Raw genomic sequence first — 25,148 nt, 5'->3', positions numbered from 1 at the left:
AATGAAGAGAAGCAAGTGAAGGTGGGGAGAGAGGGAAAGAGTGTGGGGAAACAAATGAAGAGAAGCAAGTGAAGGTGGGGAGAGAGGGAAAGAGTGTGGGGAAACAAATGAAGAGAAGCAAGTGAAGGTGGGGAGAGAGGGAAAAGTGTGGGGAAACAAATGAAGAGAAGCAAGTGAAGGTGGGGAGAGAGGGAAAGAGTGTGGGGAAACAAATGAAGAGAAGCAAGTGAAGGTGGGGAGAGAGGGAAAGAGTGTGGGGAAACAAATGAAGAGAAGCAAGTGAAGGTGGGGAGAGAGGGAAAAGTGTGGGGAAACAAATGAAGAGAAGCAAGTGAAGGTGGGGAGAGAGGGAAAGAGTGTGGGGAAACAAATGAAGAGAAGCAAGTGAAGGTGGGGAGAGAGGGAAAGAGTGTGGGGAAACAAATGAAAAGAAGCAAGTGAAGGTGGGGAGAGAGGGAAAGAGTGGGGGGGAAACAAATGAAGAGAAGCAAGTGAAGGTGGGGAGAGAGGGAAAGAGTGTGGGGGAAACAAATGAAGAGAAGCAAGTGAAGGTGGGGAGAGAGGGAAAGGGTGTGGGGGAAACAAATGAAGAGAAGCAAGTGAAGGTGGGGAGAGAGGGAAAGAGTGTGGGGGAAACAAATGAAGAGAAGCAAGTGAAGGTGGGGAGAGAGGGAAAGAGTGTGGGGGAAACAAATGAAGAGAAGCAAGTGAAGGTGGGGAGAGAGGGAAAGAGTGTGGGGAAAACAAATGAAGAGAAGCAAGTGAAGGTGGGGAGAGAGGGAAAGAGTGTGGGGAGACAAATGAAGAGAAGCAAGTGAAGGTGGGGAGAGAGGGAAAGAGTGTGGGGAGACAAATGAAGAGAAGCAAGTGAAGGTGGGGAGAGAGGGAAAGAGTGTGGGAAAACAAATGAAGAGAAGCAAGTGAAGGTGGGGAGAGAGGGAAAGAGTGTGGGGAAACAAATGAAGAGAAGCAAGTGAAGGTGGGGAGAGAGGGAAAAAGTGTGGGGAAACAAATGAAGAGAAGCAAGTGAAGGTGGGGAAAGAGGGAAAGAGCGTGGGGAAACAAATGAAGAGAAGCAAGTGAAGGTGGGGAGAGAGGGAAAGAGTGTGGGGAAACAAATGAAGAGAAGCAAGTGAAGGTGGGGAGAGAGGGAAAGAGCGTGGGGAAACAAATGAAGAGAAGCAAGTGAAGGTGGGGAGAGAGGGAAAGAGCGTGGGGAAACAAATGAAGAGAAGCAAGTGAAGGTGGGGAAAGAGTGTGGGGAAACAAATGAAGAGAAGCAAGTGAAGGTGGGGAGAGAGGGAAAGAGTGTGGGGAAACAAATGAAGAGAAGCAAGTGAAGGTGGGGAGAGAGGGAAAGAGTGTGGGGGAAACAAATGAAGAGAAGCAAGTGAAGGTGGGGAGAGAGGGAAAGAGTGTGGGGAAACAAATGAAGAGAAGCAAGTGAAGGTGGGGAGAGAGGGAAAGAGTGTGGGGAAACAAATGAAGAGAAGCAAGTGAAGGTGGGGAGAGAGGGAAAGAGCGTGGGGAAACAAATGAAGAGAAGCAAGTGAAGGTGGGGAAAGAGTGTGGGGAAACAAATGAAGAGAAGCAAGTGAAGGTGGGGAGAGAGGGAAAGAGTGTGGGGAAACAAATGAAGAGAAGCAAGTGAAGGTGGGGAGAGAGGGAAAGAGTGTGGGGGAAACAAATGAAGAGAAGCAAGTGAAGGTGGGGAGAGAGGGAAAGAGTGTGGGGAAACAAATGAAGAGAAGCAAGTGAAGGTGGGGAGAGAGGGAAAGAGTGTGGGGAAACAAATGAAGAGAAGCAAGTGAAGGTGGGGAGAGAGGGAAAGAGCGTGGGGAAACAAATGAAGAGAAGCAAGTGAAGGTGGGGAGAGAGGGAAAGAGTGTGGGAGATATTGGGTAACAAATAAGCAGTTTCACTCCCTCACAGCCGGAGTTGGATCAGTAGATAAAGAATAGATGAGTTTTCCTTCTCTTACTCTGTTCTTGTTGTGATCTGGGCCAATCGCACATCAGGATTCAATGTCACACTTTGCAATAACCTCAGTCATTTCTTTGTTCTGCCTTTGGTGTTGGTAAGGCTTAGGGGAAAGTTGCTCGATGACTAATTCTTTGTAGTCCATATCTCATGATATATTAACATACGGTCTGGAACTGCACAACACGGTCAGCCACTCACATCTTCTTCCAGTGCGGTGGGTGGATTTGTCTTGTGTGTGGGACGTGTTTGGGTCCCGGGTTAACGGTTTAGAGCTGTGATCGGCGTGGCACCTCATCCACACCCCTCACACACACACACACAGACACAACATAGTAACAGCTCTGGAGAATGTCTTAACCCTGTCCAGCACTGTGTTTGCCTTGTCTGGGACTCAAGCCAGGTTTCTCACATTCCACACAATACCAGGGCTGTGGCTGGCAGATCCAACTGGAGATGACTGGTGAGATGTCGATAGTGTGCTTGCCCCCCCCCCCCCCCCCCCATCACCCCTTTTCTTCCCTGTCACATCATTTTCGAACTCTGCTTAAAATAGGAGTCAAAGGTCAATCCACCTTTACACCCTGACCTTTTAGAGAATAACTGTACTAAATGTAGTCTCAATTACCCTTATGATAGAGCCCTAGCAAGCTTTGTTGGGTCAGGATAAAACTGACCTCTTGTACTATGATACTGTAAGTGTTTCTAGTAAATTGCAGGGATAAAGAGATCGTTTCAACAAGAGGTGTAACTGTTGTCGAGGGTAGAAATTCAGTCACTACCAGACTGATGCAGACCACAACCAGAGAATCACCCAACAAGACAGCCCCAGAACACATGCCTGTAGCTGGAAAACGAATGGAGCTTGACGCCTGTTTACTCATAAATGGGTGCAGATGTTTGTTTGAGTGGACTTTGCTGCCAGTGGGAGCTGCAGGCTGGGTTTGCGTGGGTTAATCCTCAGCAGGTCTGGAGTGGTTGTGTTTGGATGGACTGGAGAAGCAGGGGCTGAGATTCAGTCTGACTAATGGTGGTCCATAGATGGTCAGGTGGGATCTGCCTCTGTCGGCCCCCAGAACTCATTCATTGAGCTTGAAACATTATGCATTAAGTTCTCAAACTTCTTCATGTATAGTATTGTATGTCATAGTGTCAATCTGCATACTAATATAGCGTTTTCTTTGACTTTACTTGACCTTATTTTTATTACCTTATTCATGACATTTCAATAATGCTTTATTGTAGGTGACTACTGGTAGTCACATTTTTCCAATGTAAGAGGAATCATTGCAAAAATTGGGCTCTCAAATATTACATAATGATTTTGGAGTATTGTATTCTATAGCATACTATAATATGGTAACCTTAGTCTAGCGGAAAGGATCCCTAAGCATCCCTTATACTTCAGCTCAGCTGGGGGATGATGGTCCTAGAGTACTTGTCTTTGGGGTGCGCTGGTTTCGATCATTTGCTTGTCACTGTGTGTATACACACTTCTTTTGCACTTCAGTCTGAGAAAGCAAAAATAAACAGAGGTCCAGCCAGATGAAAGCCTAGGGATAAGGCTACATTGTGCTGCGTATGCTCTGGTCCTCTGCTGCTCCGCTCGGGGCCCTCTGAGGAGTCAGAGCTGTAAGTGACTGGAGAGGACCACGCTGGGTTATGATGATGTTACAGGGTTCAAACCGAGCTCTACTGTTCAGGTCTGGTCTGGTCTGCCTGGGGATATTCCATATGATATGACTATGAGCTTCCACAGCTCCAAGGGTTGGGTTTTGCTTGAAAGCAACTGCTTTCTCTCCATGTTGACATGTGGATTGCAGATTAGAAGAAAAAAAACGTATTATTATTATTTATAATTATTATTTTACACAACATGATCTCTGGGTTGTTGGTTAGGATTTGAAACTAGCTATACAATTGCAGGAACAATGGCATATCTTATGATTTGTGACATTTTGGATTGTGTAAATACTGAACATTATAGACATTTCAACCTATGAAAAGAGACACACTGCCTCAGTGGCCATTAGCATCCATTTTCCCTTCGTTACACTGGTATGACCTGAGGTCAGACCAAAGCAGTTCCATCTGGTGAGGGCTACTGTACCTCTTCCTGCTGCTTTGTTTTCATTACACTGTTGTTCAGTAGGCACCGCAACCGAGGGAAAAAGGCCTGTTTCCAGTGACCCCCTCCCCCGCGCGCGCGCGCAGCGCCCCTCCACCCCATACTGCCCCGGGGCACGATGACGACCGCTGTCAGCACAGACGCATGACATCAAAGCCCCCTGTCCAGAGTCCAGACCCACACAGCTGCAGATGATACATGGTCCAGTCTAGCTGTGAGATGGGGATGAGGAGGCAAAGAAGGAGTGTCTCATCATTTAGACCTGATGTAACAGTGTGGCTGGTTGTGTGATGTATCCATAGCAAAGGAGGGAAGGGGGGCCCCGGTTTTGACTTGGGAGTTTATATAGGAGGTTTTTCTGTTTGCGAGGGTAACCCTGGATGACTTGAGAGTCTCGAAATTATCGCCTCTTCACTTAGCGGGATGCTAGGGGGAAAGATAGACATGGACATGAAGCTGAATGTAACAAAACCTGGCATTAAATGGCAGTTACATTTGAATAGAAGAGGCATCAGCTCTGATAGATGTTTAGCTGACACTGGCAGGGAGGGAACATCGTGGTTATTATCATGTGATGAGAAAGGCCTACCATATTCACAAACTTTGAGATTGCACACATACCAACTTTATTATGGCTTCCTGGAGACAAACTAATTCCATCTATGTCTGAAATGTGCTGGCAGAGATAAAGATACCCCAAATGTTTGGATCTAATCACCCACGTCCCGTGGGTTGATATTCCTGTGTGTTCTACGGCAGATTGAAACGGCAGTGCCGGAGGGTTCACTCAGCCATAATCGGCCGCGTTCCTACTTGGATGAAGCCCAGTGGAAACGTTCCCATGTTTGAGAGAATGACAAGCTCAATTCCTCGGAAAACTAGAGAACTAGGGGTCCAGTACCAGGGCAGTTGAATTTGTTGAATTTGTTTCGTTGTTTGGTTTTGTTTCTCCGTTCCCATGTCTTGGATGAATGCATATGTTTCCTCTCCCATACGTCCAGATACACATCATTAATTGGGGTCATTTGAGGGCCTGCTTTGACATAAGAGAGCTCCTTGAAACTCAAGGATCTGTGAAAATAGACATCCACACACAATCAAGGATGCAAAATATTTATTTTCTCTCTTGATGAATTCACAGGAATGATGCTCAGTGACCTGAGCTCAACAGAAGGAAGGAAAACAGTAATATATGGTTATTACTATAATAGCCTATCATTCAATGATATTATGAGTTATTAATAGAATACTACTGTTCTTTATCTAGTTTTTCGGACCGGGTGAAAATACATATGTATTACTATACATGGGGCAAGTATAGAAAACTCGTAGTAAAGTAGTAGTAAAGGATTTTGGAGATTCATCAGTGTGTTGCTACTGGAATATGGTCATATAAGATAGCCAAATAATCCTTGTCTAGACCAACTCTAAAAAATCATTTGCAGAATCTTGATTGTAATAACAAGCAAGCCTTCCACATCACAGCACCCGAATCTGACAGAGAAATGTAAACATTTCTGTTGGACGAGATCCCTGCGGCCGTTCAGAGAGGAGAGCTGAAATTCAAAGCAAACACTTTCTCCGTCCCTCTTGTCACATTTCGAGTAAGTTCATGTTTATAAGACAGGATATCAAAAATTAATTGCTTCTTGGTTATGTTAACTTATTTTGGGCTTTCTTGTGAAATTGGCTCCGATCTTAAACGTTTTACCCGTCTGTACATTTTTAGTAGCGCGTTACCTTGGTTGCCGAGGATGTGTTTGGTTTAATACGTGATACCAACTGTTGAAGCCCTTGAACTGATGTGTGAGGTCTCTCTGACATGGGTTAATAATACCTGTCTAGTAGATGGATAGGCAAAGTATTCGAACCAGATAAATGATTCCAATCACAGAAGAATTAATGCATCTGATGGATGAAGTAAGATTACATTTCCCATAAAGAACAGAAAACTGTTGGCAGTTATGTTCAGATTTAGTTTTACTTTTCTCAGGCTTTTTTTTCTCCATTTATTAAACGTTTGACCTTTGTCTTTACAAACTTTTGAATGTTTAATCTGTTTCAAGTTATGCAAAATGTTCCTCTCCAAGTGAATGACCTATATTTTGCATTACTATAACATACAAATATATTTTGTGCGACTCAAACATAAATACATACCTTTGACTTAATACTTTACATGTCCCACCAAGGAATATGCTAATTGTATCAAGTCTGGATTCAATTCTTCAGTCCAAAGATAAATAAAGTGTTGTATAATTGATATTTTGATCAAACGTGCTCTCTATACTTTTCTCATGATCGTTTTGTGTACATAATTGTACTAATGGATTTTATGTAGGATATCTCCAGGTATTGAAACATGCACTGGCTGCTCTGTGCTTGCCCTTCACAGAAATGCACTGTAGTTTAAACACAATGATTCAGGTATGAGCTGTTACACAACAGTAATACATGCCAACCTACACGCTCACTTCGTTACACCCCAGTAGGCCACCTTGTCATCCACAGGTCCAAGCTCCAGAGCTTCAGTGACAGGCCCTTCTCCAGGGTTTCTTCTAGGCTCTGGAACTCCCTCCAGCAATCCATGACTCTGAGTCCATCACCATATTTCTGCCCCTCCTAAAACCCCACCTTTACGACATGGCCTACCCTTAACCCCCCCCCCCCCCCCCTGGTAAATGGGGAAGAGATTTATTGTCTTAAATCAAATTGATAAAATTCTGAATTTTCCACATTAGTTCCTGAAAATGCCATTTGTTTTTGATCATTTCAAATATTTACCGCTTTCCTTACAAGGCTTCAGTGATGAGTCAAAGCACTGGACTTCTATTCCAGCTGACCAGGGGCCTATTGATCGATTCCCATTCTGTCACGTTAAGGCAGAGGACGTGAGAGAAAGAAAGAGAGAGCGCGAGAGCGAGAGAGAGAGAGAGAGAGAAAGAGAGAGCGAGAGAGAGAGAAGTAGCGTCACTATTTGGTAAATGCCTGGTAGCTAGCTGTGAGGGTAAAGGATGTAGAGGAAGTTGGAGTTCAGTCTGAGTCACTCTCCTAATTCGTATCGTCTCATTTTGAATGGAAATAATCCTGTTAGATAAGTCAATTAAATTGGAAAATCTGCATTTGCCCAAAAGCATAAAAATAGGAGCCAATTGGAATTTGGAAGTCCTTATTTTCCTTACTGCACAATACTCTAAATCAGATAGATTTTAGGGAGTTTTGGAAACAAAAGAAAACGCCTTTAGAGTGTTCACCAGTGGGCACACTTCTCACTTTTGTCAATTTGTTGAGCCTAGGAGCTTTTGATGGACAGAAAGTGTTGTATTGGCTCTACTTGACAAATGATTTTTGGCTCTGGTTGTATATACAATGATTTGGGTTGGAGATGGTTGGTTTGCTTTCAGGCTGTGTACACAAGACTTAACTATGTCCTTGGAAAAGGATAACGAAATCAACACAACAGCATCCCGACAGAAAGGGAGAGAAACAGAGAGGACAGCTTTGGGTCCTGGCAGTGGACTGGTTGGATAGAGTGCGACTCCCATTGGACTCTGGTCAAAAGTAGTGCACTACAGTATATAGGGAAGAGGGTGCCATTTCATTTTGGTACATGGCAGTCACACTCTGTCCATGAATGAGTTAAGCCCTGGAATCAGCACCCAGAGACAGAGAGAGAGAGACAGAGAGAGAGAGACAGAGACAGAGACAGAGACAGAGACAGAGACAGAGACAGAGAGAGAGAGAGAGAGAGAGAGAGAGAGAGAGAGAGAGAGAGAGAGAGAGAGAGAGAGAGAGAGAGAGCGAGAGAGAGAGAGAGAGAGAGAGAGAGAGAGAGAGAGAGAGAGATATGCCTGGTATCTAGCTGTGAGGTAAAGGTTGTAGAAGTTAACTTTGATTTCAGTCTGAGTTGCTCTCCTAATCCGTATCCTCTCAGTGTCTCAATCACTGTCTCAAAGTGACTCTACAAACAACCCACTACATTTTGGCTGAAGCTGGGGCAATGAGACAGAGTTATATTCCATATGTATGCTGTCTGTAAAGAATGATATGCAAGCTCAATTTAAGCAACTCATAAAAGTCCTGGGCATTGAGTGAATTATAACCACAGGTTTCAGAGAGCGTATTAAATCCCCCCTTCACTGTCCTTTGGCGATAAGAAGGCGTTAGCACATTTGCTGGCATCAGTCTCAAGGTGCCCTGTGCTGTAGAGTGAGGTGCTAATCGACAGTAATAGCTCCTTTACCGTATCCACTTGAGGCTTCTCAGATGGTTGGGGCCCGTCAGTGGGAAATGTATCCCAGACACCCACAGAGCCAGAGATAAGCTAGGCTACAACAGAGCACATACGGTCTGTTATTATTATTATTTGACCATGCTGGTCATTTATGAACATTTGAACATCTTGGCCATGTTCTGTGATAATCTCCACCCGGCACAGCCAGAAGAGAACTGGCCACACCTCATAGCCTGGTTCCTCTCTAGGTTTCTTCCTAGGTTTTGGCCTTTCTAGGGAGTTTTTCCTAGCCACCGTGCTTCTACACCTGCATTGCTTGCTGTTTTGGGGTTTTAGGCTGGGTTTCTGTACAACACTTTGAGATGTCAGCTGATGTAAGAAGAGCTATATAAATACATTTGATTTGATTTGATTATAAACTGGGTGGTTCGAGCCCTGAATGCTGATTGGCTGACAGCCGTTGTGTAACAGACCGTATACCACGGGCATGACAAAACATTTGTTTTTACTGCTCTAATTACGTTGGTAACCAGTTTATAGTCGCAATAAGGCACCTCAGGGGTTTGTGGTAAGGGCTGTATCCAAGCACTCCGTGTTGTGTCATGCAAAGAACAGCACCCTTAGCCGTGGTTTATTGGTCTTATACCACAACCCTCGAACCTTATTGCTTAAATATACCACGGCTGTCAGCCAATCAGCATTCAGGGCTCGAGCCACCCAGTTTATAAAGGGAAATAATGCACACTCTAGAATGCCCTTCAAGCCAATCAGAAAGGAGTATTCAACAATGCCATGGTATAAGTAAGCAACAAGCAATGCGTAAATCAATCACACAACCTTTACCACCTTTCTACTCATGGCTCTGATAATGATCCACAGTCCAGGTAAGAGGTTAAACCTGACACCACAGTTATGGCTAACCTTGACGGATTTGGAGTGACCCTCAGCCGATGGGCTGCGTGTGGAGTTTAACCAAGTCCTCCAGCTGCTGCTAAGCCAAGCTGAACTGGTCCCAAACATGGTTCCTCTGACTCAGATAATAGCCAAGATTCCTCTCTAACAAACGTGAATTTCAATAAAAAAATCAGAGTGATTCATTGGCCTACAGCTATTTGTATTTGTCTGCTGTATTTAGATGGAACATATATTTAAAAAAAAAATTGTAGTTTCCATTCAAATTACATTGCATTGCTTCAAATTGAATTTGAGTGCATTTTTTTGGATGACTTGTGTTTTTTGTCTGGTCAGATGTCTTGAAAATCAGACTTTGGCATTTAACCAATCCTCATGAGAGTGGAGCGCACCAGCACTGCATGCATATCATGCACTTTTATGTATTTCATCATCGCTTTCCCAATTCCCGACAAGGGTCTGCCTCTCTACTCACTTTCTACCACTGAAGGACACTATTTACTTTCTCCTGCTTTCTAATCCTCTGCTGTTCACTCTCTGGAAAAGCACAGCCAAATAACTTAATTAACACCCACATTGGGCTACTTTGCTTCTTCCCATGTGGTATTTTTACATGATGGGCCGTGTTTGTGTAATCTTGTTTCTCCTTGGTACTTTCCATTTATGACCCTCGCCAGATTGAGTCCTGAGTCAGGCACATTCCCTGGGAGACTGGCCATATGTCGATGAGCGCTGAGCTTAAGTTTCTGGAGGGCCACCCGTGTCACTTCCACCGGGGTCTCTCAAGGTGACTTACGCAGGGTGCAAGCAAGGCATATCAGACATTTACACAGATTCGTTTTACCGGATTGGCAAACTGCTATAAAGAGTACAAGCTGCTCGTGAAGCATTGAAGAGTACTACAGTATATCACCATTAAAGGCACGGGTCTCCAAAGATAAATACTTGCCATCTAAGTCGTGCAATGAGCCTGAGGTTATCGATTCAGACTGTTTCAATACGTTATATTATCGGTGTTCCAAACCATGTAGGTTCCAGACTCTTCATGTTCTTTCCAAACTCCTGTACCCTAGTGTGACACTTAAATCAGTCTGTTGTACTTCACAGCCAAAGCAGCTCTATTGTATCTGAAAGTGGGCCTGAAACAATGCTACACTTAGCTTTTATATGAACGCCAAGACAGGGATATTGCACTGAAAGACTATTTCCACATGGCAGACATTTGCTGATGGCTGATGGGTAGAAAGATGTCACAGTTTTAGGATTGATCTGTCTCTGCTCTGTCTGTGTTATTGTACTGTATGTTCACGAAACGTTGAAATCCATCCTTTATATAGGCAAGCAATATGACAGTTGAGTATTTCCCTATTTATAAGTGCCAATCTTTTGAATATGTTATACACATTTAAAGTGATTTCACTCTCGCAGCTTCAGCCCTTTAGACCCCAAGATAATTCTAGAACGCTGCGGTAGATTACTGGGCATTTTCAGAATAAAGCAAATTTTCTCACACATTTCAAACAAACAGACATACAGTAGCTCAAAAACAAAGTACACATGACAATTACAAGTTAACTTAGTTTTAAAGAGCACAACCTCTTCTTTAATATGACACCACGTTCATGTCAATAGCAATAACACTCATTTTGTCTTCCATTGTGTAAAGACACTCACTATCAAAAAACCATTAACACTGAACACAACAACAAAAAGTATTTAAAATTGTAGTAAATTTCACTAAATTACTCACTTAAAATGTACCAAGTATAATATATAATACTTATAAATACAACCAGAGGACAATATTCAGAAAGTATTTCAAAACCCACACAAGTAGGCTAGTGGAATGACAACGTTTTTTACTTCTGCAACAATGTAAACATTCAAACAACTATTCAGAGACCATTTAAAAAATATATGTAACCTCTCTCAATAAGATTTAGTACAGACCAGGCCTGACACAAAATGCAGAAATAGTAGCCTGCTTTGACAACAATTCAGTGAATGCAGTATTAGATAGAGAAAGATCAAGAGAGACGCTACAAAACACAACAACTTGTAGGACAAATTCATATTTCACACTGTCACTTTAGTGTTTTGCATTTAGCCTACAACATGTCATGGAACTTCTGGAAGCACGGCCCCATCCTGCAAAAGGGCACAGAACACGTAGAGCACCCAAAGGAGGTTTCTACACATCTCCCACTCTTTGCCCTGCGTCCACTCCGGATGCACACCGCACACCCCCTCATGCGCCCTTCAAACGTCACCTGCTTTCAAATGAGTTACAACTCAGTCCACGCACCCTGGTGCCACAGTCTTGGCTCCCCTCTTCCTGCCACTGTAGCCATATCACAAAGTGACATTCCACTATTTTCTGCCTGTGCGTCCAACATTGTAATAGCTCCTCAGTTGGTCAACATGGTCAACCCCACCTATTTTCTTGTTGTAATCCATTACAAGCTCTGGAACAGATGTAAGTTCCTAGCACTTTTAAAAAAACAACTCCAAAACCCCTGCCACTTTCACTTTAGGCCCAGGCTGTGTGGTAATATGGTGAATGGTGGGACTTGGGACAGACACACTCCATTGAAGGCTTCCCTCTCGGATGTGCTCTCCCTCTTCTTCCTCCTCTCCCTCGGCTTTGTCCTCTCCCTCCTCTTTTTCCTCCTCCTCTCCCTCCCACTCCACTCGTTTCTCCCTCCTCTTCACCTATTCCTCTCTCCCCTCCTTCACTCTCCCTTCCTCTCTCCCTCCTCTTGCTCTCTCTCCCTCCACTCTTCTCTCACTGCCCTTCTTGCTACACATCTCTATCCCTCCTATCATCTCTAACTCCTATTCGTCCCTGCCTTTTGCTCCTGAGCCCTGACTCTCCACATCACTTCCCTCGCTTTCACTGACCTTGAGGAACAGAGGAACAGAGGAACAGAGGAACAGAGGGAGAGGGAAAGGAGCAACAAATAGGATACAATTGTGGTCAGGAACATAATTTCTCTCTCTCCCTCACACTGTCTCTCTCTTCCTCCCTCCCTCTCTTTCTTTTTCTCAACCATACACATACTCTCTTCCTAATAAGGGGTTTCCATAATAAATTGTCTGATGCAGTTACAAGCCTCCCATTCCACACACACACACACACACACACACACACACACACACACACACACACACACACACACACACACACACACACACACACACACACACACACACACACACACACACACACACACACTCTCTCTCCTCCAATCAACTCTTGCTTTCTTGCCTGACAGACTAACTACAGAGTTCGCCAATGTTAGCTGATTAGTTACGAAGCTGGGACAGTTTCCAAATGAATTGCATTGGTAGAAACAGGATAGAACAAGCAACTTGTTAGCTGGCTATGTAAACAATTATAAACTGGGTGGTTCGAGCCCTGAATGCTGATCGGCTGACAGCCGTGATATATCAGACCGTATACGGGTATGACAAAACATGTATTTTTACTGCTCTAATTACGTTGGTAACCAGTTTATAATAGCAATAAGGCACCTCAGGGGTTTATGGCATATGGCCAATATACCATGACAAAGAGCTGTGTCCAGGCACTCCGCGATGCGTTGTGCCTAAGAACAGCCCTTAGCCGTGCCTTATTGCTTAAACATCCAACTCATCATATGAGCTCCACTGCACAGGCATTTACTACCCTAACACGGCAGCTAAGCTGTCAAATAATAGGAAAACAAGGCAATGTATAGCCTATAAATATCTGCACCTAGGAAGCATGACAACCCATGTACTTGCTTACAACAGGTTGTTAGCAAGTACATCTTGCAATATTGACACAGATATTACTGTTAGAAAAACAAGGCCACTGGCGCCGCTATAGTAATTTAAAGAAAGGCCGTCGACGGCCGCTATGGTTTTCTCACTCTACTGACGCCGATTCAGCCAAATATACTTAAATATACGTATGTACTGTAGCTAAATACATATTTTCCATTTTGTCTATTTTGTATTGGGATTGGCTTTGCCAAGCGATTCATTCACTGTTTTGTTCCTCTGCAAACCATGTATTATTTACAACTGTGGGAATTCAAATATGTTAGTTTTGTGCACATTACAAACCGTAATTGAAGACACACATAATACTCTTTTAATACCTTACAGTCTTTAAAGTTGAAACTTCTACAGTTTTTTGCCCTTTACAAACATACTGTACCTGTATATGGCAGATTTGGGCTCTGATAAGAGCCTGCAGAGTAATACGCTATAAATGATGTCAGTGCTCAGGCTCTGAGCTTTACAGGGCTTTATGGTCTTTGACTGAAAGCCATTCTGAATTAGAGCACCGCATGAGACAAGAATTTGCCCCCATCCCTCCCTCTAATTGCACAACCTTTGCACGTGTTGTGTTGTCTCAGTGAGGGAAATGCTGTAAATGAAGAGAACTCGATGTGTTTTGAAAGATGAGACGTTGAGGATTAGAATAAATGCCACTTTGATGTCATACAATGAGTTCTTACATGAACTCATACATGAGTTGTATGATATGGAAATGTGAAGTCCAAATGTGCACTTCACATTTCCATATCATAAAAGTCATGTCATATACAGCGGCCATGTTTATGATCACTATGTTTGATGTACAGTTACAACACGACATTGGGTGGTTCTGAACAGAACGAGCCTATGTTTGTCTATTGTAAAAATGTGCCGCAGAACACTCACCTGGATGCACACATGACTCCTTTCTATGCGTACCAAAAGGACGATGTGTTTCTCTGAATTGCCCTGTGAATGCCTAACACGGTAAGATGATATTGTATAACTTAGCTAGTCATTTTGGCAATAGAACAATCGCTCCATGACCCAGATTGCGATTTATAATAGGCCGTTTTTAGATTGCGTCAAAACAACAGTAGTTGTGTGATGGCGGGGATACGGGGTTGTGTTCTGAGAAAAAAAACTACTACAAGTGTGCTTGCTCTAGTTTCTCAACGGCACAGCTAGGAGAGCTATTAAAAAAAAAGGACCTTATAGTTGAAGATTCTTCTTTGAGTCGTAAAAGCGCATTGAAATGACTTAGAAACTGTGCCCACTTTGGAGAGGTGTGTCATGTGGCCACTTGGAGACACCAGATGGTCCTTTCACGTGTCTCGTGTTGCACCTGCCTCACATGTTCCAGGGATATTCGCATCATGTTACTGACTGTATCCTGCGTGTTTTCAGGTTTCGTTATCGACAAACGCAGCAAAACCTACAGTAAATGTAAAATGAACATACAATCAACAGCGTAATGTTTGGATTCAGTCTTGTGCGAGGTGAACTGTTTCCACAATCTCCAAATGGTTCCCTTTCAATTGCTACCATGCGTGTACATATGCATTTCATATTTCTTCCTCGTGAAACATTGAAATGTATCCATAGATGTTCATTCCCACGTGTGTAAAGGGTTAGTGATGAAACTTATACGGCCTTCAAAGTTTAAACTATCACTCATGCACTAGCTATAATGGGCATGAAATCCAACATAAGGTCTGCGCATGAAAGTCTAGACTATCCCAGTGCCTGTGTTTTCTAGAACAGGACTAAGGACCTTTTAACGTGAGTCATTCAGGTCCCTGGAGGCCACACATCTACGGTTCCTTTAACCATGTCGTCATAGGGTATCATCGGACATCACGGCTAATGTGACAACAGAAACAACCTGTATTTTCCCAGGGATGGAAGAATGAAGTGAGAGACTTCGATGTCACAAATGCTTTCTTTAAGAGTCGCACGGCAACAACCATAAATCCTTCACACTCGAGTGAGTAGTGGAGTTCGGGCTGGTGACGTCTCCATGTGTGCTGTTCTGTTCGTTCAACGACGTGTATGTGTGTACCAGGAACAGTTGCTGAGTAAGGGCATCAGCGCATGCGACTCTGTAATGTTTTATATTAGATAGTGAGCTCAGAAAGGCCACTGTCAGATTGACCAAATCAAACAGGCCGTCGAGATCATTCATGAATGTTTTCAAAAGTGCAGATGGTGAAACGTGACAGGACGAACATCACCGCAGGTGCGTGAACTGACGTTGATTTAACCCCTGTCCCGGCCTTGTCACTCGTTCACTTTTGGGGGATGAAAGAGTGCTCTCAAGATAAGCACCAGTGAGTATCTGTCCATCTCTGTCTCTTCCCTCCCTAGCTAATTACCTACATCTGGATCCACCGATATTCTGAAGCTCATTCTTCCCTTGGCGGTTCCCCAAAGAAGAGGTTTTGTGCTAGAATAATGTGGTGGAAAGACAGAATCAACTCAGTTGATCTATGACATAGAGACACTGATAAGAAGGCCTTGGAAATGTCCACGTGAGGGAATGTTACAATGGTTACAGAATGTATGAGATTTGAATCTTGATCAACGTGGATGGTAGCCATTTGTCAGGGTTGTTCTTTCTTTCAGCTGTAAAGTGATCGAACGCCGTCTCTCAACTGTCACTGTTTTTCAAACGTATCTCTATTTTGTTGTGTCTGCGTGATTTGCAGCGTCTGTTTATCCTCTGCTACTTTCGTTTTTCAACCTTCCCCAGTTTTGTTGAGTCTGCATTATGGGCCATCTGTTTTAGTCTGTTTCATGCTCTGTGTCTCATCCATCCTCTCATAATCTATCTTCAGATTGAAAACGACATAAAGGAGAGCATGAAGACAGAGATGGCCCAGCTGCAACAGAGTGCCGTTCACAACCACACGGCCGCCATGTTGGAGATGGGCACCAACCTCTTGTCCCAGACGGCCGAGCAGACCCGCAAGCTAACGGATGTAGAGACGCAGGTACTATATCCCCCTAAACTCCTCGCACTCCTGCCGGGAACAATCTCACGCACCATAGACTCAGCTATTCCACATTAAACCACCCCAAATACCTACACTCTCTTTATGTGATGTTCATATCAGTGGAGGCTACTCAGAGGAGGAAGGGGAGGACCAACCTCCTCAGTGAATTTCACAAAAATAAAAATGGTAAAACATTTAAAAAGTTGTCAATTTTAGATAAAACTATACTAAATATAATCACGTCACCAAATAATTTATTAAAACACTATTTTGCAGTAGCCTCAACAGCCCTTTGTAGGGTAGCACCATGGTGTACTGTAGCCGGAGGACAGCTAGCTTCTGTCCTCCTCTGGGTACATTAACTTCCACCCAATCAAAGTTATCAAATAATAATTATAGTACTGAAAGCATAAGCTACAGCTAGCTAGCACTGCAGTGCATGAAATGTTCTGAGTAGTTGACTCAAAGAGAGAGAAAGATGTTAGTTGAACAGTTTTGAACAAATGTATTTCTTCCAAAATGAAGGAGGGGCAAGAGAGAAATACGACGTGGCTGTGTGTTTACGCGTGATCAGGGGTGTATGCATTCTGACGAGTCTGTTGAAACATAGAATAGAAACTCTTGTTTGTGTCAGTGTCTGTCACCTCAACTGTGTCTCTCAACCTGTGTCCGTTGTAGCAACCTCACGGTGGGTATGAGGAAAATGTGAGTATCATGTAGTAGCCTAAACCTGTCGCTGTTACATTGAACTGGGTGAATGGAATATGAATGACAGTCATCCGACATGCTGTAATAGAAATAAGGCCGTGCTCATGAACAGAAAAGTGTCCTCCCTCATCTTAAACCGGCACTGACCGCCACTGGTGCATATGCATGTTAAGGTTTCAACTTCCCTTGATACTTGTGGAGCTCTAGAAGGAAGGGGACAAAAGTGATACTTGTGGGTTCGATTTTTGTTGACGTGCCAAAAAATAAAGGTTTGCTAAGCAAAATCACAGAGTATTACCATGTCAGAACAACCTCTCTTCGTGCAAAACCTATACTTTATTACCTCTTCCTAAAGAGGAGCTGATGATTTACATCTCACCTACATTTTGTTCTGCTGGAACACCTCTATAAGGCGGGATACCGCTAACCTATTTCTGTCTTGGGACAGGTGCTGAACCAAACCTCCAGACTGGAGATTCAGCTGCTGGAGAACTCCCTGTCCACCAACAAGCTGGAGAAGCAGCTCATGGTGCAGACCAACGAGATCAGAAAGCTCCACGACAAGAACGGGTAAACTCACAGGCCCCGCTAACACAACGCGAAACTTCATTTAAAGACCTCATGCCTTTCATGACTCCAGACACAAACTCACGTATAGACAGATCAACTCAATGTGCAACGAGACACCCGATCCCGTGATTTATAACCGTATGAAGTTCATGAGGCCACATTTTCCTCGACGAGCTGGTCTTTGAAAGTTGCACTTTAATGATGTTGCAATCGAATGTAGCTTTTGGATGGCTTTCCAGAGTCCAGTTTGTTGATTGGTCCGGTGGGACTGTCTCTCATCGTCCGCTTAAAAGCTCCCTCCCATCCCCAGTGCTTACTGTAAATACAGTAACACAGCTGTACTGAATTCTTCCATTCATATGTCTTCTGAACAAAATATATATATATATACTGATTCCTATAATTGAGAGCTGCGCTCAAGGTTTATAGACATGGGTTGCACGTGAGGTTGGTGGCACCTTAATTGGGGAGGATGGGCTCGTGGTAATGGCTGGTAATTGCCTCCGTTCCAGCCATTATTATGAGCCGTCCTCTAAGAGCAGCCTCCACAGAGGATTCCTTTACCGGGAGCAATTTCAAAAGATTGTGCAATTATGAAATCACCTCCCATTTAAACATTTTATTTGAATCATCAATTTAATGCAAGCGGAGTAGTTCTGAATTTGTTCATCAATACGACATCAGCCTGTATCCTCTTTCAGACTATATCATCCTTCAGACTATACAGTTCACAACATTAGGGTCGGGAGAAGGGGATATGCCGGAAGCGGATTTCGAATGATAATTCACTTGCTTGATCTATCAAAAGAAGGCATGTAGAAAATAACTGAGAAAGTGATGGAATTCGACTGTTTTTGACAATCACAAAGAAACACCAGTAATTATTTGGTACCTATTATGCAACTACCATACAACTATGTAAGCACCGAATCGCGAATAGAGGACTAATCCGAAAGTTGGTTATAGCTTTAGTTTACAGTCATCTATATACTAAAGCTACAGGTCTAACAAACCTTCTTATGTCGGGTCTTCCGCCTCCCAAGGTTCATGGAGCAGAAGATGCAGGAGATGGAGTCTCGTCACCGGGAGGAGCTGGGGACGCTGCGGGAGGAGAAGGGAAGCCTGCAGGCTCTGGTGGGGAAACAGAGCGGGGTGATCCGTGAGCTGGAGACCCAGCTGACCAGGGCCACGGGCAACAGCACCGCCATGCAGAGGCAGCAGCAGGAAATGATGGACACAGTGCATAACCTCATCAGCCTCTGCAACAAGGACGGAGGTATAGTAGCTAAGGGTCTCGCGTTGACAGACTTCACACTGTATTGTCCTTCAAGAAGATGCCTAGTTGAGAGCTGCACCCTGAAGAGAAAAGTCAAAACATGTGCATGTGTGTTATTACAGGTGCAAGATTTTTTTTTTGAAATGGATGTTATTTAAAAGAAGGTGCTTGGAAATTGTTTGGGCTCCCAAAGATGAGAGAGAAGAAGAGCTGCCATGATGACAATGCGATAAACATGGTTCCATACCGAGAGGCACAGTGATGCCCTTAACCTCTGCTTGAGGGAGAAGCCAAAGTGGTCGTTCTTTTCCCAGAAGCACTCATCACTCTAGTTGCTCGGAGTGGCGCTCTCTTTACGGTAATGGCGTATCACGCTTCACCGTGACAGCCTAGGCTGTGGTTACCGCTTGAGTGAAATGCCAAACAGCCACCATTTTGAGTAATCCACTCTTTTTCTTCGTTCGTGTCTCCCCGTGGCGATAATAAGGGACCCGTCGGTCCACCTCTTGACCCTGACAGCAACATGAGCCTTATGTTTAGTCAATGCAGTGAACTCATTACACCACCTCCATCTCAACACAACAGCACAATCCCAAACCCACTTGATCCCAAGCTTCCCTCGATCACATTCAGTCACAGGAGATTTCAAGTAAATGTGTGTGCTGGGATTGGTGGAGTGTCTAGCGAGAAACCTTGCACTCTGTTCATGTTCCCTACTTCCCGCTGTGACGGCCCAAGACCCCACACTGCTTCCTGTGGCTGTTCACCCGTATAACAGGAAATGAGCAGGCATGAATAGATATCTAAGACATGGAGAGTGGACTTGTGCATGACATGATTAACACGTGCTACTTCATTGCTTTATTGTTCCATGCAAAAAGACTCCCTAGCGGCTTAATTTCATAGCTCTGACAGTAGGAACACTTTATGGCAGATGGTCCTTTGAGTGTCGTTAAAGCTGTCTACTGATTGGGTCATATTAACTAATCCCTGTGTATTAACTAATCCCTGTGCCGTGCCATATTGTGACCCAAATATGTTATTAGGGTTTCTTAAGTCGCTAAAGCTGTTCGCCAAATGAAAACCAAGTCATTAACTGACCTGGAAAGACGTCCACGTCTGCCATGTTCCATTAGTTGCCAGCAATCCATTTAGTAAACACCTCTGCAACCTTGTCACCTAGTCAGCCATGTTATCTCCCTGTCAGCTCGGGGTGTTTCTTTGGGTCACTGGGGCATCCAGCCTCCCAACTTGATTGGTGGCTCCTTTAACAAGAGGAGAGTGAAATTAAACAATGGACGCCCTGGCTCCGTGGTTGGTGCCATCCTCCTGCACGGTGGCAATGTGGGCTAGCCGGGCGCTGGGGTCACCTCTTCACCCCTGCCGAATAATTCAACCTCTAATGGCTCCTAGAGGAGGTTGCAACACTTCCCTTCCCCACGGTGTCTAAATCTAGATGTGATGACGCTCCGTTGCAGGGGAGGATTTTCGGGGGGAGGATTTGTTTGTTTACCAAACAGATTTGTGTTTTCGTTCGGGAAGGGTTAGCTTTTCGTGCCATTGGATGGCGTCTATTCGAGTTAGGCTCTGTTTTGAAAACTGACCCCTAGCATTTCCTTTAATGCTCAGATTCAAATCATCACTGACAGTTACTATGGGGAACATTTTTAAAAAAGGAGGTTTAAATGCTAAAATGCCCATAAACATTGTTACTGAAGTTTGTCCAGGAACATACTTCTCAATATTTAGGCTTAATTATACTGAACAATAATATAAATGCAACATGTAACAATTTCAAAGATATGACTGAATTTCAGTTCAGTCAATTGAAATAAATGAATTAGGCCCTAATCTATGGATTTCACATGACTGGGCAGGGATGCAGCCATGGGTGGGCCTGGAAGGCCATAGGCCCACCCACTTGGCAGCCAGGCCCACCCACTGGGGAGCCAGTCCCAGCCAATCAGAATGCGTTTTTCCCCACAATTTTTTTTTATTACAGACAGAAATACTCTTCAATACCTTTTCCACTGTACTATGCTCTGAACTCTAATCCAACCATCTCTGATGCAGCCAGATGCCACTGAGCTCACGTTTGGGTCGTCATTATTACCTAAATCTTTCGAGAAAGCATTGAGCCAAATACCGTTAGTAGTGGTAATTGACCTCAGTGTTGGAACGCTCTTCAAAATCTCTGGCCGCTAAATACGATTTTCTTTCACACTATTCTATCATCCCACCTAATGAATGCCATCAATCATTTTTACAGCCGGGAAAGCCATGTCTGGAGGGAATATGATCTTATTTTAATTATCCGCATTTAGCTCAGAGTCCTATGAAATGCTTCAAAATGGCATTTACAGTGTTGATTGTACATAGTGTACAGTAAATCATCAGATGTTTTCTATTAAGGCCTTTTGTGATTGAACTATGCTCATGTTTAAGCATACTCATTTGTCTTGAAGTGACACCTGACGCTGCAAAGATACTCTGGAGCAAGTAGAGAGAATATCCATGAGGTGTGTAATGGCACCATCTATCATGGACTTATTCCAGACTTCTATTGACCCTATTTTGGTTTGCTTGTCTTTCCCTCGGATATTTGTTTGTGGCTTTGAGTAAATTTTATTTGGTTTTTAGCATCCTTTCACATTTAATTGAGTCTGCTAGATCTGTCACAGTCCATTTTTGGTTCCTTTGTGTCCACGTGTGGCCATTTGACTCCATGAGGTGCCTTCTGGGTCCACAGTGAGATGTATAAAGGGACCTATTCAATCCCCAGGGGTCTTTGAGGGGCCTCTCGGGTCTGCTTGGGTCCATGTAGGTTCATGAGAGTCTTTTTAGATCTGCGTCACAGCCTCTCTGGGTCCATTTGGGCTCATTTTGGCAAGGGTACTGATTTATGCAAACACCCAGCCCTGCTGTCCTTTTCACATGAACCCCCTGCTGAATACAAGTCCCCACTGAACCACAAAAAATGTGTCAGTAAATAAATATTGGGAAATACCTCATATTTTCAGAGCCAGGCTGCAAGCTCTTCAAGGGTGCCTCTCCTATAGCAGGGAGTCACCAGTCTCTGGTAGATTTTGACTGTGCCGTTTATTGTGAAATGTGTCCTCGCTGTGACAGACTGTGAGTCAGAAGGTTCCCCTTTGACACCGATCTCTCCCACCTCTAATGCGTCCTGCCATCTCCCCGTATGAGGTAAATTGCGTCACGACAGGGCCGGCCTTTAGTTGTGTTAGACTCCGCAGAGCAAGGTCCTACTCTGTCAACCTGTCACGGTGGGATATTCTTGTCGCTGACACTCAATACTTCATCAAAATGGCCAAAATAATATGCCTAACCTACAGCCTGTGTCTCCACTGACTGTTCAGCTGAGGAAGGGGGATCAAAGTGGAGTCTAAGGATCACTGACACGTTTCGCTTTCCAGTGACATCCCCGTTGCGTAAACAATCCCAATAGTAAAAACAATGGTGTGAAAACTGAGATGCGCCCCCTCGTTTTGGAATTGGAATTTCCATCGATATAACAAGGACTTGGAGGGTAAATATAAACCACTTGTTATAACAGGAACTTGAAATGTATAGCTTGTAGTATTTTGTCCTAGGCCCCTTGCTTGGTTTCAAAAATATTGCCGCCATAATTATATACAGATGGAAATAGACACAGCTGCCTCTTTGAACAGGCCTGTCAAAATCGGATGCCCTCTCTCTGGGCGGGAGATCATCCACTTGACAAACTCCTTTTGTCTTGCTAATAAGCCATCCAGTCACCTTCTGATTTTATCATGAGCTATATGGATATCCACACAGAGGCCGTGTAGTTCGGCTTCTGTGTCACTTTACTTACATATTCATTTTCTGGAATGTAAAGATGGTAATCATGATAAATGGACACTGCCGGTTTTGATATTACAAAAACCCCACTGCTTGATGGCTCATATGTGACATGAAACTAAAGGTCGCCAATTATTTATTTAAATAGCGGGATCAAAAATGACATACTTGTATATACACTGAACGAAAAATATAAATGCAACATGTAGAGTGCTGTGCCATGTTTCATGAGCTGAAGTAAAAGACATCTGTCGTATTTTGTCGTGTGACAAAACGGCACATTTTAGAGAGGCCTTTTATTGTCCCCAGCACAAGGTGCACCTGTGTAATGATCGTGCTGTTTAATCTGCTTCTTGATATGACACACCTGTCAGGTGGATGGATTATCTTGGTAAAGGAGAAATGCTCACTAACAGGGATGTACTGTAAATGCAGCCGACTTGACACAACGATAGGAAGCATTGGAGACAGAATGGGCCAGCCTCCCTGTGGAACGGTTTCGACATCTTGTAAACTCAACATTAGAAAGGTGTTCCTAATGTTTGGAATACTCAGTGTATTTTGGTAATGGATAGATAACAGTGACCAAGTGCTGAACACAGTGCTTTTAATAACCTCATTGACACCTGTCAGTCAAATATATAATTTGAAAATAATGACATATGGAAGTTGCTTGTTGATACTTGTTGATAGATTGTTTGACAGTCTGAAGGTAATTTAACTGTGGCAGTTTAACATTCAAACACCACCTCTGAGCAACTGTTTTTTTTTAGCTTAGAAGTACTATTTTCTGAAGTCTTTCCAGTGCCAGCCTGAATTTCCACAGCCTAAAGTTGTGATACCAAATATGTATCTCATGTTTCCTCAGTAGTCCCAAACAGCACGAAGCGGGTGGACGAAGAGAAGAAGTTTCGGGACTGTGCCGATCTGTACCAGGCTGGTTTCTACAAGAATGGGGTCTACACCATACATATTAATGCCCAGGAGACCAAAAAGGTAGGCAGCCAGTCAGAACTTCATATAGAGACTGCCATGTGAAAATATCTACCATTTCATCCCTTTAGGCAGCTCTTTGATGGGTGTTTAATGGAGTTTAGCGTGTTTTTGTTACTAGAGTGAGCTTCAACTCTGTCCAAGAAAGCCAAAGACATTGACCCACTTGAGAGCAGCAAGTGAAGTGGGGCTATGATAGTTATTGGCTGCTTCAGTGCTTCAGGAATAATCGAAGGCTCAAAATAAACACTTGGCAGCCTGATGAGTGCCAGGGTTTACAAGAGGGTGGCGGGGGAGGGGGTGAAACAGGTGTTCACCACCTACACAGGGTGCTGCCAGGCCTCAAACGGATGGCAGGGAGGTACGGGGGGGGGGGGGGGGGGGGGTTGGCGGAGGAGTGAGCGATGAGGGGGAGAGAAAGGAGAAAGGAGAAAGCCTCGTGTCTGGTTTCGGAGAATAATTCTGTCAGGGGGTATACCTACTTAATTATACCCAGACTGGGCACTGTGTGTTCAGCTGGGGTCTTGTCCGAGGTGATAGACCTCCTCCAGACCTTCTCCACTACTCAAACAAATAGCACCACAGCAGATAGATACCCCTGTTATCAGCTTACACAGCGGCCAAGGGTTAAGGGTCATGTTCCATCCAGGTGTCCACTGGTATGTGTCCTGCTCCACTGGCCCCGTCCACTTGTATCTGCACCAGGCCTGCGATTGGGGTCACCTCCTGGGAGTTGTTGGAGGATCAGGACACATTGATTACATTTGAGGAGGACTCACAATACTTCGCCCTGGTGATACGTGAGAAGGACTGTGTCCTGGAACCGGTGATTCATAGAAAGGAATCACTAGTTAGGCCAGCTGTATTTTAGAATGATGGTTCACAACAGCAAATTTAACCAATCATGTCTATATTTGTGCTCTAAATTGTAAGATAAGGACATGTAGATTGTGTTTGTAGGCGGCCTGAGAACTTAATGACCATCTGTGAATGTGTGTTTACAGGTACATTGTAACATGGAGACCGCTGGCGGCGGATGGACGATCATCCAGAGCAGAGAGGATGGCAGCGTGGACTTCCAGAAAACGTGGAAGGAGTACAAGACGGTAAGACGAGAAGAATAACAAACAGCCCAACTCTATAGCACCACGCGCACAAGATAAAGCCATGCATGAATGAGGAGTCTGTTTCCAACATACATCCTCTGTCACAGTAAATCATAACAAATGGGTGTACTCTCGCCTCTCTCTCTCTTTGATTTAACATGTTGAAAAAGAGCGAGGCAGGATTCCCTTGTATTCTCAAGAGTGGCCAGGCCCATGTGGAACACTCCTACAAAATGTGTCCTACCCGGCATCACAAGCCGTATCCCTGGTACATCTGTACACAGGGAGGGATTCCTCAGCCCTAAGATTAGAGACTCCAGCTTGGGTGTCGGAGGCTGGCACGAAATCCAACCCAACCCTGGGCCGTGACACACTGTTGTTCTTCATTTCAAACAGGACAGCAGCAGTCCGAAAACGATACATTTGTTTAGTCTTACGTCACAGTGCAAGGTGTTGTGATCATCGTCGTCCGTTCGATACGGGAATAGATATCGACTGGTGTACTAAGAGGCTAAGCTCTGTTTTGCTTTTAGGAGCGATGAGCTACCCCCATTGCCATTCCAATTAGCTGTAGCGTATACTCACATAACGTAGGTAT

The 25,148-nt window shown here is 44.1% G+C and overlaps 1 protein-coding gene across 5 annotated transcripts in view; it reads left to right on the top strand.

Moving 5' to 3' along the window:
- LOC139554516 (angiopoietin-1-like) overlaps positions 1-25,148 on the top strand; it is a 57,941-nt gene that overhangs the window by 8,249 nt on the left and 24,544 nt on the right. For 2 of the 5 annotated variants that reach the window (XM_071367364.1, XM_071367369.1), the window contains exons 2-7: positions 15,899-16,054; positions 17,214-17,335; positions 18,379-18,611; positions 23,320-23,447; positions 24,094-24,270; positions 24,449-24,550. In XM_071367364.1, the coding sequence (XP_071223465.1) occupies positions 15,899-16,054; positions 17,214-17,335; positions 18,379-18,611; positions 23,320-23,447; positions 24,094-24,270; positions 24,449-24,550 (918 nt within the window). The remainder of the gene's footprint in view (positions 1-15,898; positions 16,055-17,213; positions 17,336-18,378; positions 18,612-23,319; positions 23,448-24,093; positions 24,271-24,448; positions 24,551-25,148) is intronic. The other 3 variants (XM_071367366.1, XM_071367368.1, XM_071367367.1) reach the window with 3 other exon arrangements.

The sequence above is a fragment of the Salvelinus alpinus genome, chromosome 26 (genome assembly GCF_045679555.1).
Source record: "Salvelinus alpinus chromosome 26, SLU_Salpinus.1, whole genome shotgun sequence".
Lineage (NCBI taxonomy): Eukaryota > Metazoa > Chordata > Actinopteri > Salmoniformes > Salmonidae > Salvelinus > Salvelinus alpinus.
Note: the sequence above shows the minus strand (reverse complement) of the source record. Positions and strands in the feature narration are given on the sequence as shown.